Consider the following 22,136-nt stretch of genomic DNA (forward strand, 5'->3'; position numbering starts at 1 on the left):
TTTTTTAATTTTCTGCAGTTGCCGTCATTGCTTTTGTTTTGAGGAGGTTTTTTTGTGGGGTTTTTTTTTTTTTTTCCTTTTTTTGCTTCAGTGACTTAGAGCCCATCATTAACAATAAAGGCTGATTATTCACATGATTCACGTGATGAACCATCTGCACACTTGTATCTTTGTATCAGTCAGGTAGCATGTAGATTTCAGCATAGATGGGAATCCTGGTTTTGCCATTTAAGCTCATCTATAAAAGAAATAGAGGGGAAAACTCTGTAGGATTAAATAAGCAAAGGTATCCCTTAAAGGACGTGTGAATAAAAATTGCATAAGGGTTCTTGGATTATGTCTTTAGATGATTTATTTATGTAACTGCTATAGCACCTTGTTACAGGAAGAAGGAAAATTTGAGGGCTACTAAACACTTTGCTCTAAATTATGTGAACTTCAAGGAATTTTAGTTATATGACAACTGTAAAGAATGTTTTTACATTTTACTGAGCAAATAAGGGATCACTTTCCCTGTTGATTCATTTAATATCTCTGATGTTATAAAGAATGTGGTGAAGCAACAGATTTTTTCCAGATCAAAAATAGTAGGATGAGGTCATGCTAGACTGAGATCTTCAAGCCCTTTCAAAGAATCCTGCGACTGAAAACTTTGCAACTTCTGTCTTTGGGTTCACAGCTACTTTTATAACAGTTAAATGCTGTTTACTTTGTCTTCTGATAAAAAATATACCTGAGGAAAAGTATCATACAGACTTAAACATCCAATCAGAACGATGCTTCTTTTCCAATAATTAATCCAGTCATTAGTGATAGGGAAAACTGCAGGCAAGCATTAAGTCAGGGGTTGTTCAGAGCAAATGCTACAGCCAGTGTTTCAAGGGTGGTTCATTATTTTTATTTATGCCCGTCAAGTACTTTTAGTGTGTGTTGAATTGAAATACCCAACAGTTTTGAAACTACTTTACAAGAACTGAAAGACAGCATGTTCATGAATTTTTTACGTTAGGAGGGATGAAAGAGCTAACTTATTTGTGTGCGTACTACACGGCGTTAGTTTGTGTGGTATGTATGTGCATAATTTACTAACTCAGAATTAAGAGCTTTGGGTCTGCTCCTGTAAGCCATGAGTTCTGGAGCCACACTTTTCTTATGGGAATGGAGATTCAGTCTTGGTGGGAAAAAAAAGACCTGACTCTCTTTGTGAGCCTCTCCCACTCTTACATTTTATAATTGTTTCATTGGCACTAAGTTGTCTTGGAAAAGTCATATCTTGGAGAGAAAAAAACCTGCCACATTGCTCAAGCTATTCCTGTCGTGGGGGGCTTTAAACAGATGGAGAGAGACCCTGACATGGAGCCTTTGCTTCAAGAGACAGCCAGTGCACAGAGCAGGAAAGGAAAGTGGTATGTCATGTGAATCTTCATGCTAAGCAGACTACTTGTGTGTTTATGTATCAACTCAAACTTTTTTTCAGGATGCGTGACTTAATACCTGCATATGCATTACATCAGTTAACAAAATCTGCTCATTGGTGCCTGCTTTGTTTCGGGTAGGATGGGGCATAATCTTCATCATCTGGAGTGAGAGTTAAGCACAGTTGGGAATCAATCCGAGCAAATACACAGAGGCTAGGCAGTGACAAGGGCATCTGCCTGCACGTCTTAACATCAGGAGGAGGGGGGAGTGAGGCGGAAGGCATTTGGAGAGAAGGAAGCATTTCAGACAAATACTTGGGTTCTGTCTAGAGTCAGCTATGCTTTGTCCAAGTGATGATTTGTACCGGATATAACATTGCCATCTCCTACATTTTTCTTGATATTGATTTAGAGTAAATGAGGAGTTGAACATCATTTTTGGCATGTCGTCATTACTGCCTTACTGGTTCATAACTGCTTTTGTAGAAATATTGAATGCTTTGAGAAGGGAATGGTGTAGATATTCCAGGACATTGCTTTCATAATGATTCACAAGGTTCTGGATCTGCAAGTCTGTGTGCAATAGCCAGTTAAAAATGGATAGATATATTTGATGATCAATAGCAGCAGAAGGTGTAGAGAAATTGCTAATCCAGAACAGCACTGTGTGTCATTGAAGGTAATTTTCCTTAGAAAAATGGCTACAAAAGGCAGTGAATTTTTTTGAGTACTTTCTATCATTTGTTTTCACACATAGACATTCCTGAGAGTTGTGAAACAATTTACTGTATGAGTACTTCATGGGGCTGTGATTTGTAAACAGGTTGTCAGACCTGAATTTGAGCTAATGATTTTTTATACTCTATGTCTGTTCTTTTACCAAGTTTTAAAAAATATTTTAGTTCCCCTAAACATCTCCTGTGTGCAAAGGGAGTTTCAAAACGTCTGTTTTCTAAATATGCTTAGGAAGATGATAGGCTAAATACTGATAAGTGATTTTACCCATGGGCAACTTGATGTATGAGTTGCCTAAAAATATATGTCTGACTTTCATAGCTGTCTGACTGATAAATTGTTATCTTTCATTTTCAATGATGCTCCTGTAATTTCAGAAGTTGCTTCCACCCTGAAACCATTTTTAGGTGATCGTGGCTTGTATTCATGCTTCCTAAATATATTTCTGGAGTTCTAGGTCAAATTTGTATGTTTAAGGATCTCTTAATTGAATTATTACATTATGAAAGGAATAGATCATACCCAAATTGTGTATTACCAATTTGTCATGGTGAAGATCTGCTGATTTATACCCACTAAGACTGGTGTTTTCACATGTTAAAGCATTTGAATTACTATGCAGCTCAGCAGACCCGAGTATCAGTTTGGCATAGCTCTCACAGAAGGCTTGCTCACCTTCTCACAAAAATTTACAAAGGTTTGCTAAGAACTATACACAGATTTTCATGCTGCTTTTTTCTTTCATTCTTGGTTTAGACAAGTTTTTTTTGACAAGTTTTTTAGATAAGTTTTTTTCTTTTGCCTTTTGACCATTTTGACTCAGAGAAACAGACTGTGTTACTGTTATTTCTGCACTTGCACCTTAGTGAGACGTGACCTGAACAATGTCCTATGCCTGGTCTGCACACCTGTGAGTAGATCATACACGATCTGACTCCTCCTTGCCCTTCTTTTCCCCTAGGTCTGTTTTTTAAAATGCGCATTTTGTGTGATGCTATTTATATCCAAACCAAAATGTGCTTATAGAAATTTGGCCAGATACAGCCACACCTTATTCGAATAAGGATCAAAATCTTGCTCAAGACAGGAACTGTTGTTTTCAGTCAGGTAAATTGTGAGACTAAGCTGAAGGACATCACAATCATGATGTTTTCCCTCAGCCTTTCCTTAAAACCTGCTCTGTTATAATACTCAGGATCATGACAGCTGGGATGCAGTGAAAAATGTTTTTACTTGTGTGTTACCACTGTGAAGAAGTGAGGTGCAGCACACGATGAACGTATAAAGGCTCTCAGAAGCATGAACCTTCATTTGTTAGTATCCAATGTCCAGTATAATGAGGAGGCCCTTTAAGCACTACTACTACACTAATACCAAAGAATAATATAGTTAGAAGTTTCTCTGTCTCGTTTTATTTGTCCATACATGTCTTCATTCAAAGGAAGAGCTTCAGGGCTCTTTCTATAGCTTTTGAAAAGAACAAAGGTCCTTGTAGATAGGGAACTATCCTTCCTAGCTGAGGCAGGTGTTCTTAAATCTCTGATTGTACTGCAGTTTTTTCAAGTAGTGTTATAAAAATCTATTTGTTTGTTTATTTCCCTTTAAGGCTTTTTAGGGTCATACATTAGTGTCATGATAGTGTCCTTTCTCTGAGAATTAATGATGAATAATTTCAAGTAGTAGCGAACTGTCTCAAATAGGCTCCTATTATTCTCAGTGCAAGTAAAAGCAAATAAAACAAAAATAATTTAGAATTAGTTCCTAACTGATTGAAAGACATGGTTGATGCATTAAGACACATAAAAGTAAATTTGGGTCTACTTAGTAGCTTTTGAGGGAGGGTCCTATTTACAAACAGGGCACCATCCACACAAATAATCCTACTTGATTTATGTGTTAATATATAGGTGAATTAATGCTCATTAATATGTGGAATGAGGATGGTCAACCTGAACTTTTTATCTGGTTACTATTGATGTAATCCAATAAGGGATGACCAGTGATTTTCTTTCATATTCTCAGCCTTGTTTTAACATCTCGTTTTGTCCACAAAACTGAAGATGAGATTGCATGGCACCTACTGCAAGACATCTTTTGTTACATCAAGGGCTAGAAGGGCTGACATCATGAAAATCAATGAAGAGAGAAAGAGGTTGATATGTGAATTTTTATTAGGGACTAGGTCAGCTTGAAAGAGATCAAATTTGTGGAACCAGGTATGGAGACCATCATTGAAAAAAATGGTTTGTGTATACAGTTTTATTGATGTGACTTAAAAACTAAGAGCACTAAAATGAGAACATTCTTTTGTAGTTGAATGACTATGAGGGGTTTTTTTTCTGCTTCAGCTTTAGGTCTGGATAAGAAGCTAAATGACAGAACGCCAAATAAGTAAGCAGTCTAAATCACAAAATAGAATGAGTAGTTGATGTAACTAGTGAGATCTTTCATGGTGATGGTAGAGTCCCTTGTAAATTAGGTGAAAAAAAATTAAGAAAGGACAAACTTTAAAGGAAACCTACAACTCTAGAAGCAGCGTACTCGGATTCTCTGGTGGGTTAGGTGAAGCACATGATAGAAAAATCATTACTTTTTTTTGTTTACATTTTGAGGCATGAGAAGACACAGATTTCCTGCTTTCAAAAGGAAAGTGAAAATATATGGGAGTAGGAAGGCACCAAATTGTGTTTAGAAAAAGCTTAGTGTTCAGCTAAATGCACAGATGCATAAACTAAACACTTTTTATGCCTAAACCACTGTTTATATAGTAATGAGGATTTTCCATCAGTTTCTTCAGTTAAACAGTAGCTGTCTTTTCGCTACTTAATGGAAACAAGGCAGTCTTGCATAAAAACATCAGATATATCAGCATGTTATGCTCTTTTATCTTTTATATGAGTTCAACATAGTCATAACCCTTATAGACCAACATTTTAACCTCCTTTCCTTTTGGATTTTGTCTTAGATTTGTGAAATGAACTGAGTCCAGTTTTGCTTAAGAAGCAAGCAGAGGTTTTGGTTGATAGATAAAGTCAATATCCAGCTTTTGTTTTTGTTTTGAAGGATGGAGAAAGCTTGTTTATGACTAGGAACATCCGCCAAATGCTCTAACACCAGCATAAATTAACTATTTACTCAAATTCGTGTTTACATCTGCAAAAGAAGCTATTGCTCTGTGTTTTGAGTGCCCCAGAGGCCTATAAATTCCCTGGAAAACATTGCAACAATGTAAAACAACCCAGTGCAGTTATTCAACCAGTACCGTTTTTATAGGGCTATGCTGTGCCGGATCATGCTCAGTCCAACATCGGCAATAAATCCAAGCCCGAGTGACATTTGCTCTACTGACTGGAGTCACTAGGGACAGCAGAAAGGAAGGGAGATTCAAGTCATGCTCGCTGGATGTCTTAAATAACCAGGCAGAAAGGAGATTAAGCCTGCAAGTGGTGTGTTGCTAAGGAGCCCTCAGCAGAAGAGCGGGTAAGAGGAGGAATGAAGTTACTCAATACATACCTTCACATCCACCTGATGACACTTTGTCTCACAGCTGACAGTTGAGATTGGAGGCTTCAGGTTTTGTTTTATATCAGTAGAAACTATCAGACAGTATATCGCAGGTATGGCCATGCTAACCAGTCCCTAGTCCATAGTTTTCCCCTTTGCCTCAAGATCCTGAGTGAGGGGCCCATATTTGGGGTGGTTATCAATGGATAAAAAAAAGATTGGAAAAACTCCTTTCTTTTTCAAAAGCTGTGCAATTTTAAAATAAGATACCCTTGATAATAATAGTATAATGTCCAATCATCTTATTTAATTGGGTAGAAACTCAGTGACTGAGTAGTTTAAAATTAGATGGAATTAAATTTTATATTGAACAAAGTAACACCCCAGAGCTCCTGTCTAACAGCTATAACTCATTTTGTTGGAAAGCTGCAGACCTTTATTCCACTTCTAAATATGACTTTTGAATTTATGCTGTTTCGGAGCTGCTACATACTCTTTCTCAGAACTGCCAGATCAGTTGGTATTTTTTGAGGTTCAGAGAGGTATTTTTCTGTCTCTCCCTCCTCTCCTCATTAGCACTGACAAATGAAACATTCATTGTTGTTGCATGAAGTCAAGCCCTGGAACTGCCGACCCTTGATTATATCAATGGGAAGAAGGGCAAAGTAATAAACCAGCAATATTCATTTCTTAGAAAGATGGAGTTCAACACTTTCAGAGTCAAAAGGGAGGATGATGTTTTACCTCCAGCCTGCCAGCCATTACTGGAGATGACAACTGGCCTTTGTATTTCTTCTAAGTGTTAAAACTTTTGGGAATGGAGAAAAAAGTTATAGCTACTCAATTTGTATGTTCAATTGTAATGAATGTTTCTTAATTTTCTTATCCCTATATAGGTAGCTATTTAAAAATGAGCTTTGCTTAAAAGAGGAAACCAAATGCTGCCTGGGATTGTAAAACATACCTGGGATTGTAAAACATATATAGGATTTCCTATGCTTTGACCTGCACTGTTGGACTATTTCTGTAGCACATTACTTTACCTGGAAGGCCTTTCTTCTCCAGCTTATATGCAGCAAGTCATGTGAGGTGAATGGTGGAAGACTCAGGCCATATTATTTATCATTTGTGTGCAAAATGACCTCTCTTATTGGGGAAAACAAAAGTTTCTACTTTTGTTTTTGTATAGTGGTTACAGAAAGACTTTCCATTATTGAGAAGGAGATGGAATTGAAGCTAGCGACAAAATGACCTTTTGATTCGACTAACACACTGTGGATTTGTGGCTTAATTATTGGAGACTCTTGGGTTTTGGGAGATTCTTTTTTTATTATTTTTTTTTTTTTTCTAAATATATCTGTTCTCAAAGTGCTTGCTTGAGACCTGAACTTTATGTCCACATTGATATGTTTGCAAAATCAGTCCCTTATTACTGTACTTTCTCTTTCCAAATTAAAAAGTAAGACTATATAAGGAATGTCAACTACTTTGGAAGTAGCAGTCCTTCTTAGGTGTTTAAAGCAGATGCAGACTTCTTAGTTACTTGAACTATAGTCTCTATATCATACATATAAAAGGGGACAGTAAAAGTATGGCATAAAAGATTACTTTCTCAAAGGCTATACTTGAACCTGTAGTTGAAGTGACGTCCCCTCTTAGATATTTAGTAAATATTTTCTTGCACTCTAATCTTAAAATAGTAGGAAGTAGTCCAAACAATTATGTTGTGGCTTTTTGCTCACATCAAAGTTGAAGGGGATTTTTTATTGCACCCTGCCAAAACTTTCCATTATGAGTCACAAACTTTAACTGTACAACAAGTTAGATTGTTAGCAATGAAGAAAAATTATTCATCAAAAAGCTCTCGTAGATTGTAAAGTTAATAGTAAAAGAGGTTTCGCAGGAAACTTGAACCTGCCCTGTTAGATTTTATTTCTTTTACAGATTTAATTCCTTTGCCCAGTGTACTATTTAGAGAACTATTTGGGGTTTTCTGTTTGATTATGTGAGTGTTTTTCCATCCTTTAACAATTGCACGATAGTTTGAAAAAGGAAATTGTGCTAGCTTCAAACATGACAAATCCTTTGGGGGTTTTTAATGGATTCTGCCATTTACGATAATCATTTGAGAAAACACAAAGAAAGGAAAACGTGGCATGCGGCTAAGTAGCAGAACTTGTTAGTCAAAACCAGCTGATAGTCAGGACTTTTGAAGTAATCATTAGGAGGTTTTCTATCTAGTATTAACAGATAGTAACGTTTTTAAGTGAACTGAAACGTTCATGGTTGGTCTGACAGCCAATGGCGTAAATAGCTTAAGCATCTGAAAAAATTTACTTTATAACCATTTTTATTTTAGTTTCCCCTGAAACACAGGTAATTCCATTTAATTGCATGTGGAAAAGTACTTTTCACTGTTTTTCCATTTTTATAGTTAATGTTAAACTTCAGCAAAATGTTGTAAAGTAAACTGTGAATGAAACAGTAGAATACACCCAGAACAGCAACCCTGTTTGGTAGGAGATTGTGTGTTTTTCTGTCCTTAAAAAAAATCTGGATATCTACTATGTGATGTTATGAGCACATCTGGGCCTGTTGGCTTCATTTTAATGCTTTCTGAGGGATAATAAGATTTACAAAACATGTCACTAAAACCTACCCAGGCATATGCATTTGCACTGAAATCTATGATATTTCTTAAAGACCCAGACAGGGATTACATTTGTGCCTTACGCTGAAAACTGTAATGCCACACTAGTTGAACCATGTCCAACAGCCACCAAGGCACAGAATGACCACCTGAAATTGTTTGAGAGGACTGCAGCATTTGTCAAGAGTTTGAAATGGAAGGTAACTTGTGATCCTGCAGTCCTGTAAGGTCCTACATATACTGCAGAGGCCAGTTATGAATGTTTCAAAGAGATGGGTTTTAGAAAGAGTAAAAATATTTGAGGTAGAAAAAAAAAAAAAGAAGAAAAGAAACAGTAACACAGGATTAAGCAGAAATACTGAATGTTAGGTTTGCTCCAGACACTTTTTTTTCTGTCACATGTTCAAGATATATAAAATTTTCACTGCATCATTAAAGAGCTCCAAAGAAATCTGCTCTATGATGAATGGAAAAAAAAATTAGTCAGTGTACTACACGTAGAAGAATTGCACTGAAAAATACCACTGCAAAATGGCTTCCTGTTTCCTATAGCAGCAAAATACTTCTTAGAAAGAGTTAAAGAATTGTTGGTACCCATTTGTATCTTCATTTATGTAACCATATCCTGAAGACCTGGTTTGGAAAGATGGGTGAGTGAGGCAAACATGGAGCCCTAAAGAAATTCCAACTGTATTAAACTTCTGTAAGTGTTTCAACTTTTATTGCTAAGTATGGAAAACTAAAAGCCTGAATTCTTTGGCTTATGTAAAAACTATTTTTTTTTTTTTCAGACAGAAGCTCGTGCAATTGCAGTAAAGTTTTTTAAGAAAGCAAACTTTGAAGTCAGCAAGATTTTGTCTGCAAGTTCTGCACGTATATTTTGAGAAAATATATATGTAGGAGCCTAAGAAAATATATTTCTTTAATCAACTCAAGACTTCCTATGATCATATGCAAAGTAAAATGAGATTTGTAATGGAATTTAAATCTTCTCTGCCTCTGTTGTGACTTAGAAGAGATGGAGATTCTTGAGCTTTCCCCATCTTGCCCACTATAATCTGTGGAAGAACTTGACCTTTACTTATAAACTGGCCCAAATGGCACAAACTTTTCTAGGCCATTTGCTCTAGTGAAGAACACATTGCAGCACAATGATGTGGTCTGTTACAAGATCTATAAGAATTATTGTAGATTCTGGGTTTTACTTCTTTTTTAACATAATGTCTTTTGTGTGAGGAGTGGTGGCAATGGCAATGTCGATACCCAGCATGTCAGCTAAGGAAGAAAGAGCATAAGGCAATGCTTGGTGAAGTCTAGAAGTATCAACTTGACTTCAGCAATTTCAGATAAGGTGACTATGGTGACAATGTGTGAAAAAAAATGAAGTCGTCTGCATATCGATAAAACAAAATGATTGGTTATTAGAAGGATGCTTGGAAATTCACAATGAAGATTTATTGTAATGATATGTGAAAACCAAAAATCTCAATTATTTACTTTATTTGGAATAACCAAGTTTGTAAAACCTCACTAAAAGTGCTTTACTCACAGTTTCAAAGACTAATATCCATGAGGTTCAAACTTTCTAAGCCACAGAATTATTAGCAAGAGCTTACTGCCATTTGGGAAGCAGACATCACACTAGTCTTCTGCTGGAATATATTGTTGCTTTGAATGCAAGGCACTTTGAATGTAAATTTGAAAACATGTAAAACTAATGACCACTTATATAAAGAAGTTAATATAGAAAAAAGTTTTGTAAAATGCATTGCTTGACATATTTTCTCATCCCCACTGTATTTTGGATTTTTAACATAACAGTGTCAGTCTGGTTTTAGAGAGGAAAAAACCCCAACTATTTTCATGATATTTATTTTCTGGATAGCACATGCAGGGTAGATATTTATATAATTTCTCTATGTATTTCTTAGCAGTAAGTCACTGCAACATATTTTTCCATTCCTTAGCCTCATCTCTGCTTTTGCTGGGAATATTTTAAGCTAAATATTTAGCATTTTCTATCATGCAAAGTGGAACAACCTCATCTGTATTTCAGCTATGACAAAGAGGCAGATCTACATATACTTGCAAGAAAGAGTCTCCTCAAAATGTTCACAGGCTAAAAGGGTTAAGTCACTTAGGTTGCATTCTTTATCATTATTTTGGGGTTGTTTTTTTTTTTCCTTTTTAGACTGGAATTAAATACGGTCTTTTGTTAAACCTGAGTCCCAGAACACTGCCTGTGCTGGCTACTCTACTGTTTTTGGCAGGACAAGGGTCTCCCTGCTTCACAAAGCTAAAATGAAAACTACAACCCATCATTTCAGGGAGATAAGACTTGTTGAGACGTGATTGCACAACTATGTTCTGTGTGTCATATGCTCTTTTCTCTTCCTGAGCAGCCACTTCGTTAAAGTCTGTAGTGATCTTTCTTTGATCTTTTATGTACCATCTTTTCAGAAAAAGAAAATCTATTTTCCTGAGTCATTTTATACAATAATGTAAGGCCAAAAGAAGTATTTTAATGCCTCCTTGGAGTTCTGATACAGCTGCTATCCAGGGAGGGACTTTCATCAGACTGATGGTGATGACTAAGGCATGCACAATATTTGAGGAGGGTTTGGTTGCTCTTCAATATTATTCTGCTTCCTTTGGGTAGGAAAGCACCTCTTTCTTTGGGTAGGAAAGAACCTGTGAGGGATAAATATGAGGTGAGACCCAAGAGAAGGAAGATTATATAAACTACTATTTTAACTACCATTTTCTCCTCTTGGATGTCTTTTTTCTCCTCTTGGATGTCTAATAGGCTTCTGCATGTAAAAATTCTTGGTTTAATTTGTAGGTTAACACTCAAGAGGACTCGCTGCTAATCTGTGGGGAGATGGTGCCAGCACTTCTCACCTTCATTTAATGAAAGCAAATTATTGAAGTCAAACAATCACCATGCGCACGTTATGCAGTGCTGCACATAAGAAATTTATCTCCAGAACTCCAAAAGGGAATTGGAAGTCCCACTGGCTAAAGTCCTGTTAAAATGCAGCCTGTGAAGTTTCTTTAAGGGAAATCCTATGTCTCCTTTCCTAACATTATACAAACATTTGGGATTGAGAGTAGCGTTTTCCACATGAAGATTTCCTAACTAGTGTAATTATTCATATGGGAGAATTCATATGTTGTGTCCATATTTGCATGGTTTGAAGAAGTGATGGGTACATGCTCTGTAATTAGATTGATCAGATGACTGGCAGAAGCACATCTTTTCCAGCACAGGTATCTTCAGTAACCTGCATTAGCTGTCACGGTGTTATGAATCAGTGTTTCCGATACTGCAGTGTAATTCCTAGACTTGTACTTTCAGGAGGCAATAATAACAAAAAAGTTGGCGGTAACAGCTAGTAGGTAATGTTTTAGGATGGTATATAATGTGTTTCAGAATGCCCACAGGTTTTGCTGTGCCAGTTCATGTTGGTTTTGGGAGTGGATATGAGGCTGTTTTAAACTGTAAATTGTCACAGACTGGTTTAGAAAGCATTAACTCAGTAAGCAAACAAAAATTTGCTTTCATTAGAATGAAAAGAAGGATTCATGTAATTTTGATGTCGTACTTGTGCTACTGTGCAGCTTTGCCCATTTGCACATGCAGAGCTGTGAATTATGGAAATGACGTTGCTGTTTGTTCCAATTTTCAGAAAAGATTCTCTAAATGGGTTCAGTGAATTGCAGCTCCAGAAATATGTCTAATGACATTCTCAAAAGAGGCACTCAGATTGAATATGTTCGTTGATTTGGAGCAGAACATTTAGCTGAGCTAAATCTTCTAGAAATATTATTTAAATTACTTTAAAGAGAGGTAAAATTATGAAACACAAATAGATTAAGTCTAGGGTATTTGGTTGCATGGTAAATAAGTGTAGGTGCATCAAAGCAAGCTTACTATGTAGTTTTCTATAGTCTAGGAATTAATATTTTTGGTATAAAGTTTGTTCTCAAAAGTAGGGACTAAGGATTTAAATTAGGATCCTGAAAAACAATGGACAATGTTTTGGACGCAGGCTAAGTTTACATACAAATTCTGAGTAACTTTGAAATGAAAGTAGAAAAAAATAATGCAAAAAATGCATAGCATTTTCTCTTAAATGTCAAAAAATGTTTGAACTTGACTATTCCTGGGTAAATCTGGTTCTCACACATACTTGCTGGCAAAACAATTGGAACCATATGGAGACCTTTATGCCAGCTCTTTGCTTGTGTCACAGTGAACAATTTCATTTTGTCAGAAAACATATATAACAATAAAGCATCAGAAAAAAATTAGATCAGGCAATTCAGTTGTATAGCAATATACACTTCTGGCCATTAAAAAATGTAGTTTTCTTCTCCATAATATCCCTTTGCAACTGTAATAGTAGAGTGTAAGTTTTTTTCTTCATGTGTATCTCAGAGCAATGATACGTTGCTAGATTATTGCTCTGATACTGAAGTACTTTTCTCGAAATTCACATTGCAGATAACTTGAAGGAGGAGAACACCAAAATCAACAACATTTTGCATTGAATTGCATCTCAATTGACGTTTAGAAGCGCTAAAGCATTTGTTTATATGTTCGTGATTTAATCAAATGTAGAGAAAATAAGTTTGGAAGAAATGTCCTTTCAGAAAACATTAAACTAGCAAAAAGTAACAAGCTTTTTGCCTTGATTACTCATTACATTCATTCATTTTCAAGCAAATAACCATGTGGGACTTGTTCTCTGAAAACATTTGAACATCATTTAGATGAAGTCATGCCATTAAGAACATTTAATTTAGCCATCTTCAATATAAATAGAGAAACAGAGGTTTTCTGAGAATAAGTGTTGAAAGATGTGAGTGAAAGTTGAAAACCTGGACATTTCATAACAGCTCCAGGAGTGAAATTCTGATGTCCTTTTTGTCACAAATCATTAGTGGTTATTGTCACTACTCACTCTCAGTATAGATATCAGGATCTGAAAACCATCTGCACCTGCTCATAGAGCACTACCAATAAGACCTGCTTTTGAAAATTTTTCTGGTATCTTCCTTTGCCTTTATTAACTGAAACTTCCTTTTTGTCTGAGAAATGAAGGAATGTCAGCTGTTCAACTAATCTGAGAAAAAAAAATAGTCTGTGCTTCTTGCACATTTTGCCTGTGATTCTGATTAGCAGCAGATCTTTGTATTATGGATGTTCTGATCAGTCACTTTTCCCTATTCTGTGACTAGCCCCTTTATTTCCTAGGCTTATATCAAAAGCAAAAATGCCAAAATGACCACTTTTCACATTCTACAAATGGGTGTTTCAACCTGTGTTTGCTTGGCATGCTTCATCTTTTAATGATGTAGAGAGAAGGATATAGGAACTCTGGTGGACCAATATAAATGTTTGGATTAACAGCAATCCCAAGTAATTTTTGAGGGTGGGGAACAGTACCATTAGTAATGAAGCCTTTCCTTCAAAAAAAACCTGACTTACTATTAACCTCAGGAAAAAGCTAAGCCTCCAAAGACCTGTACAACAGTCAATTACAACTTTGAATGTCTTTCCAAAGGTGCCTTCAGATTCCAGCAAGCATTTTTGCTAACAGATGATCTTAAAGATGCTGCCTGGAGTTTTTGAAAACTGATAAAAACAGTTCTGAGAAAGATGTATGTCCTGCATCCCTCAAAGCAGCATTTAACTGCCTACATTACTTGACAACCAAAGAACAAAGGTTTGCATAAGAGAGACTGATAAGGTACTAATACCTGTATGTAGGCTACATCTTCTGAGAGCGTGCCAGAATTTGTCTGGGAAAAGGTGGAAGACAGACAATATAGATTGCTGTATTTTTCATCAAGTGGTTTGTACCATCTGTATATATTTTATATGTGCCTTTTGAGAGGCAAAGAGTGTAACTTAGATCCCCCTAGGCTTTGTTCTCTGACTCTACACCTACCATTTGGCATAAGATATAGCCAGTAGAAGAAAACTAAGGTTGTTGGGACTTTTTTGTCTTTGTTGCAACAGCTGCAAAACAGATGTAGGCTGACATGAGTTCTGCCAAAAATCTCTTCGAAGTCTCCCACCTATTTTCCAGCTAAGAGATGCTAGTCAGGTGATATAAACAGAGACCTGAAGGTCACAAAGAGATGGTAGCTCCCAATTCTGGCTCTATAGAGACTGGTAAAAAGAAACAGTCAGAAAACATAGATTTCTAAAATTACTGTCCCAAGAGGTATGATGTCGATAGGAAATAAAAGGCAATCTGTACATGAAGCACAGCAACACCTCAGCAGAGAAAGTCAGATGACAGCAAGAGATCATAACTGGTGTTCACTTAACTGGTCTCCTTCCAAGTTTCTTTTTTACATATATTTTCAATAGCTCAAATGCATTAAGCAAAATGCCATTGTCTTTCTGGCCAGGTCTTTGCTGAAACTGATTTCTTGGGTTTACAGTTGTTTTGGTGTCTGAACCTCAATACTGAAAGGCAGTCAGCTTTCTGTGTACCTGTTTCAGGTTTCTGTGCACCTCTCCAACTTCTGCTTTCAGCAGTGTTTGAATAAATCATGGTGGGTTTTTTTCAGTTTCCTGACTATTAAAAATGCATTCAATGACATTCACAACAAACAAATAAAAACCTGAAACTTTTTCACTGCATCAGCCTGCTGATGAAGTCATACTGTCTCAGGTACTAACAATCCAGCATTGACTTAAAGGTAGTATCCATCAATCGCAAAAAGTGTCTAAATAACCAGTTGTCTAAGCATATGTCTATTTACACAGGATCTGTGTGGGCTAGCATTGCTAGCAGTGCTGAATCCTCTGTGCTGGCAAAGATGAAGGACAAACGCTACTCATACCGTTACGTTTCCCCCTCCTTATATCAGTATCCCGGGAACCTGGAATTAAGATATTAACCACATTTGTAAAGTAGCGACTCAGAATCATGAGTATTAACCTGAACAATGACTTGACTCATTATGGTTTTACTGGTCATACAGTAATTCTGTTTTCTTCAGGTAACCATCTATTTGCAGAAAAATTACTTGTCTTCTAAGTCTTAGTCACTTACAGAGGTCAGTATCCTCCTGAGAGATTTGTTTTGGTGGGTACTTCTGAAGTTTTTCCCTTTGACCAATCATTATAGTAGTAGCTATCAAGACTTTACACCTTTGACCCCACCTTCTGTTGTATTTCCAGGTTTATGTCTTCATTTCTAGCACTGAATTTCCAATGTGGTGTCAGTGTCATCTGTAGGTGCATTACTTTTATTTAAGATCACAACCTTCAGTTTGCAAAACAGTGAGCTGCGGATCTTTCTTAGAGAAAGTACTGACATGGGAAGACTTCTTGGTTCATGGCCTCACATGGGGAAAGGTTTACCAAGACAGTTAAGAAGATTTTAGAAATGAATTGCATGTGTCGTACTACAGTAAGCAGTATGCACACCCACCTGCTTTCAAACATGTGGGAAACACATCTCTGCTGGTATAAGAATGGTTAGTCTGCTAAGAAAAATGGGTTAGGTAAATGTCTTCAGTGATCCACTGGGATGCTGACATAGGGGTTTAAGTATTTAAGTTCAAGGTGTCTACATAGTATCTGGTCCTTATGATGAAGTGGCAGATGAGGAAATTTCAAAGAAGAAAAGCAATGTGCATGTTCCTGCAACAGAAAAATGAGGAGACGCGTTATAGTGGCTCTAGTTTGTCAACTAGCATGAAGGAAGAAATGTGAACTTCTGGGTTTAAGGTGGTTTTGATCTGTCAAGTTTTCTGTGGTAAATTTGGATAACAAATCTTGACCCCACTACCCTATGGTAGTTGTGACTGAACAGCTCACAACACCACACAACATTGAGGGATACCCTCATTCGTACATACCAGCAGAACAACCACGTCTGACGAAGTTCACTGTGTTATGTCAGCAAAAATAAAGATGCTTGCTGATTGGAACCTATTAGCATTAAAACATTTTAAATTATTGTCTATAGCACTGAGTCAAACATCAAGAGTTCCCATTTCAAGAAAAAAACAAACAAAAAAAAACCCAAAAAACTTCCCTTCCAAGCAACAGAGTAATGGACAAAAATTAAAAACATACATAGTTGACTGGAGTTTTGAAACCAGACCCACTGGCCAGTTGGACAGTCTCAGGCATGTTGATGATTCATCTGACACAGAATCCTAGGGAGTGATTTCTTGCGGGCCTGTTCATTTGGATGTTGATGCAGTTTCTATTTAAATCAGCAGCTGAAGTGTGAATTTATCTGCGACATTTTTAAGATGGTTCATGAGGCCAGAATTTGACTAATGATACTCCTACTGATCTGCTAATTTTGGATTTATAGGTGTTGTATCATACCCAAACTTATAAATGTCTGGTCTTTTTTTTTTTGACTTCTTTTTTTTTCTCTTTCCACTCTCTCTTCCTCTGTTTTCTATTTTTCCCCTTTTCTTTTGCAGTTTGATCTCTTTTCATTTATTTAAATATACTTCACTGGCAGCAACAGAATGATGGTCACTGAGTTCGGTAGTTTCACTCAGGACCAAATGTACCTGTTTCTAAGAGTAACAAGAATGAGAAGGATAGTAATAAAGTTTTCAGCAAAACTTTCTGATAGTCACCAAAATATTCCTTAGGTAATGGGCTGTAGTGGCAGCAAATTTCCTATGCAGATATCAGCTGTGCCACAACCTCTTACTTGCACCCTGACACGAATAGGAAGAGATCCCATTATCAAATGGGACATGGTCACTGGTTTCTTTTTGATGTATCTTGAATTTCCTATGGTTCGTTTTGTCTTCTTTCCATGAAAGTGTAACTGGTCTAAACCTTAAAGTGTGTTTGTTAAAATAGAGCTTTGGTTTAGAGTATTAGTGTAATTATAGGAGAGGGAGATTCTTGAAGTATTACTTATTAAGACACTAGTCAAATGGTACACATCCTGTACTGGTTGGATGCATGGAGAGTTGCTAGAAGTGAGAAGGAGTTGAAGCTTTGAAGAAATTCTACAGAAATGAAACTGCAAAATTTTAAGCTAAAGTTTGACGTGTGTGAATGGAAGCAGCAAATCACATTTGTCAGAATTACTGCTGTTTTTCCTGATTTATGGTGAAGAATCCATAGGTATGAAAGCAACTGTGTGTTTCTGAGATAAGAAAATTTGAAGAATGTAACTTAAGCACATTGTTATCTTTGCACTTGTTTCCTATTTAGCTGTACACTTTTTATTACTTCCATTTTTTAATCTTTTTTTTTTTTCCTTTCCAGATTCCCAAGAAGGAAACTACAAGTCAGAGGTCAACAGTAAACCCAGGAAGGAAAGGACAGCTTTCACCAAGGAGCAAATCAGAGAGCTAGAAGCGGAATTTGCTCATCATAACTATTTGACCAGGCTGAGGCGATATGAGATAGCAGTAAACCTTGACCTCACTGAAAGACAGGTATGATGCGAAACAATTGACTTTAAATGCTTGCCCAATATTTACCAGTGGTTAATAGCTCCTCACAGTAGAGCTCTTGTTTATGTTAGTAGTAGGTATGTTCATCTATCAGATTGAATGTTTCTAGAAAAATGGTATACATTTATTCTCTCTCTCTGCTATGGAAGTTATTTTTTTTTATATGTACCAGCTACAGATTAGTTTCATCCAGTAGAGAGAGATGGAAGATAAAAGTGCAAGTAATATATCTGTTAAAATGGATGCATCTTTTTTAATCTGTCCACACCGATGTGCCTGAAGAAGTGGTAGGTCCTAAATACTGCATGCACAAGTAGTTGATTTGCCTGCATGCAGCAAATATGAGCATCTTGTTTTAGTCTATTAAATATATGCAGTTGCCATTTGTCCAGAGTTTCTGAACATCCTGTTTCCAGATGGCAGCAAGAATGGGAACACCAGCAAAACTGGAATACAGGCAATTTTAACCACTTTATCTTACCCTGTGCAGTGAAAGCAGAGGACACGATGGAATTTCTTATCACTGTTACTGGTTTCCTGCTCACCAAACCCTGGTCCGGGAAACACTTCTGCATGTGCTCAAGTTTCATCATGCATGTTGTCACATTGATTTCTAATGGAAATACTCATGTTAAGCGTGTACCAAAGTGTTTCGGGATCACATCCCAACACACTAAATAGTTGTCAAATTTCAAATAATAATTGCATCAACATGCACATTTAAAAATGTGTAAATGTCTTTAGTAAAGACTTTTATAATACTAGACTCAAATACACCAAATCTGATGAAATATCACCTACATTTTTGTCATTATAATTGAAGGCATTTTTACCCACTGCTCGTCAGTCATCCCAAGAATCCATATTAGATTGAGGGATTGCTTTAGATGCAGTCAGTAAGATGATATATTCAAGGGTACGTATCAAAGTAGCACCATGATTTGTGAGCTCTGGATATGAGAAGTTTTGCCGTTTTCTTGAGTTTTATCAACACCTGCAATAAGTAGACATCTCAGTGAAAATCCAGCCTTTTCTGTACATATTTACTCACGCAAGCAAATGAAAAAGGGTGGGTTGTTTTTTTTGAAGGCTTCTAGAGAAAAGCCATCCTTTCCAGCTTGTCAAGAAGTAGCCAGTGATTTCTCTTATTTGACTTGAATACATTGTTAGCTTCCACTGGGGTCATCTTCAGTTACTTAAATATGTTCATTATACTTTCAAAGCACACACCATTTTGTATCAAAAACTGATAAAACCTTCCCATTTTCATTTCTTCTGACTAAGGTAAGTGAGACGGTTAGATTAAATTCTACACCTGATTTTGACAGCTAAGGGGAAGAGGAATGAATTCTTGCCTCAGTGACAAAGGTGGAGTCAGTGCAGTACCAAGCAAAACCAACAACAATTTTTAAAAATCTGCAGGCCAATTTGAAGGGAATCAGTCAGCTGAATTCAGAAGACATATTCCCAATATTTAATAATGGTGAATTTGGCCTGGAATTTATCTGTTCTCTCTGATGAATTCTTTATTCTTTTCTTTGAAGATCAGGTTGAGTAGTACAACTAAATGAAGAGACCGTTCACTGTCACAAAGGAAACAGTTAAACAAAAGAATTCAGCATACTGAAGAGGGAGAGATAAATCTTGAATATTGTCTCTGGAGGAGAAAAAGCAGCCTGTGCTACACAAGTGCACAGAGTGCACTGAAGTAATGGGAGACCTTGCTCTTTTCTAGCTGTCATATAATGCTTATTCTAAGCATTCTGATGATAATTGTGATAATTTATATAGAATTATAATTACTCTATCCAATTATGTACTCTAATTCTTCTCTGCTTCTCCAGATTATCAGTGACAACTGAGCTGCTAGAGATAACTCCCTTCCTTCCTTTCTGCTTTCGTGCCTTCCTGCTTAAAGCTACCTTGCTTAGAAAAGGAAAGCATTAAGATTTTTAGCTTGATAGAGTCCAGTTCTGTATCTTGCCACAAAAAAGTGGTCTGAGAGTAAAAAAAAAAAAAGCATAAAAACTTTATTGTTAATCAAAACAAAAAAGAAAATTGAAAGGAAATTCTGAACATATTTTTCAGTTTCTGAATCATACTAAGCTAAGTGATGCTGTCACTTCCAATGTTGTCAGTTAGAAATGCCTCTTTTTTAAATCAAATATATCGCTTTGATGGAAAAATGGTGTAAATAGGCATGGAACTGGCTGTGGGATTCCATGGCATATGCCAATCTTCAGAAGCTGAATGCAGCAAATCAAAAGGCTTGAGTCTTGCATGTTTGTGTGAATTATATACAGTAAATGTATATAATCAAATGCATGTCAGTAACTTAAAAAAAAAAAACAAAACTCCAGGGTGAACCTGGTGTGATACTAGTATTTCTTTTTTTTCCCAGTTAAGAGTCTGAACTCATATTCAGAACTGTCATTCCATCATTAGCAGAAACAGTATCCCACTCCATCCTGAGTGGGATAACAGCACTTATTTGTTTACTTATGGATGTTATTACTTTCTTTTACTAGCTGTCCCAATAGAGGACATCATATCTTAAACAGAGGCAACAATAACAATCCTTTCTCTAATATTATTAGGACTGAATTAATATACTGATGAATTAAAACAAAACCCCACAACAACCCTACTCTCCACTGGGGGAGAACTTTTAGAAAATTGCTATTTCTGGAACAGTTTTCCTTTACTATTTTTCTGCCAAGGGTCCATTGCAGAAAATGGTACCTGATAGGAAGTAATTCCTTTGTTTGAAATGTGAAGACACAAGTGATAAACTTGGTCTCATCACAAGCTTTAGACATATTTGTGTTGGAAGATCCCTTGATCTCTCATGAAACATGGAATTTGCACACAAAAAGAATTGAAACTTGCTTCAGATAATACAGTGACAAAAGCCAGCAGTGGTATTGGGTGAATTAATATATCTGCTCCGAAAATAGATTTGAGAGCAGATCTAATCCCTGATGGAATGAGTTGTTTAGTATAGTTGTTTTTACTAGGTGTTTTTAAAAAAGACAAGCATCGTATTATGGAGTGAGCAGAAGGACAAAAAATAATCTGGGGAAAATATTGTTGGGTCATCCTAAAGTTACAACTTTCAGTTATTTCCCAAGATGTGAGATAAATCACAGAGCCTATTATCTTAAGAAAGCTCTATCTTCCTCTTGACTATAGTGATAATTTCAACCATACGCCACAGCTTAAAAGAGGCACTGACCAACTAACACTTCATAATTACCTTTCTGGCATTTAAACAAGCTGTAGAAAAAAGCATATGTCTGACCATATTTAAAAAGCTATATAAGGGTATTAAAGTTTTCTACAGTCATCAAAGTAAGGCTCCATTTGACTTTTGAAACAACTTACAAGATCAGTTCAAACATAAATGACTCATGGAAGGCCATTTCACGAAAATAATAATGAAAAAAACTCCTCACAACATATGGATCAGGAGAAGGAAGTAATCCTATCACTCCCTAAAAAGGAAACCTGAGTTACAGGACAGGAGGATGAAATGAAATAAGTGCCTGAATTGCCTAGATATTAAGAGTGCACTTTGAAAGCATTATAAGCACATCTGGTGGTAGGATGGCTCTATTATGGTATTGTAAGAATTCCAGCGGTATAGGTACATATAATTCCTGCTCCATCTCTTACAGAGTGCACTCAAAATCCCTGCTCAGCCAGCAGTTAATAATTTTCAGCTGGCAGGCCTCTATTATATTTTGAAGACCCAGTTAGACTAAAAACTATCTTAGCTCCCTAGATATTTGTAACCTTGACAAGCGCATTCTTGGCTTTTTTGTACATCCAGATAAACTTGGAGAAGGTTCCATGCAAACTTTTTAATATCTCACTGTGGGATGAGGAGAGGAAGCAGCTGCAGTGGGGTATCAGAGGCGTGGCAAAATGGACATTTTTATGGAGTTGGTCCTGCCAAATATAGAAAGAGCAGGAGATCTTTCCACCTCACAAGATCTTTTTGCATGGAGCTAATCAAAAGAGTAATGTTGCAGTTCTGCAGGCTAGCTAAGGTTACCGGAATAAACAGTCCAAATATGTAATGCTTCTGTTTGCCAACATAAACGGAAAATCCCACCTAGTCAGATTAAATTCTGCTGATGGCAATGAAGTTTATTTCTTCAATTTCCAATACCCACCCAGAAGTCACTAATCATTTATAAAAGACCTGAAGATACTGACTTTGCAGAGAAAAAGGACTTTTTTTTTTTTTCAAAATGAAGAGTGCTTTTGCATCTGTGTTTTGCTTATATGTGTGTGGTACCAACAAGGAAGAAGCTTTGTAATGCTTTTTTCTGACCAGAAAGAGAAGCAAGCAACAT

At 36.5% G+C, this 22,136-nt stretch overlaps 1 protein-coding gene across 1 annotated transcript in view; it reads left to right on the top strand.

The window, feature by feature from the left end:
* Positions 1-22,136, top strand: part of MEOX2 (mesenchyme homeobox 2) — a gene marked incomplete at its 5' end in the record, with an annotated part of 52,705 nt that overhangs the window by 21,227 nt on the left and 9,342 nt on the right. Inside the window, one exon of the mRNA XM_084279989.1 lies at positions 17,585-17,757. Within this exon, the coding sequence (XP_084136115.1) occupies positions 17,585-17,757 (173 nt within the window). The remainder of the gene's footprint in view (positions 1-17,584; positions 17,758-22,136) is intronic.

The sequence above is a fragment of the Gallinula chloropus genome, assembly GCF_964237585.1.
Source record: "Gallinula chloropus genome assembly, chromosome: 2".
Classification (NCBI taxonomy): Eukaryota; Metazoa; Chordata; class Aves; order Gruiformes; family Rallidae; genus Gallinula; species Gallinula chloropus.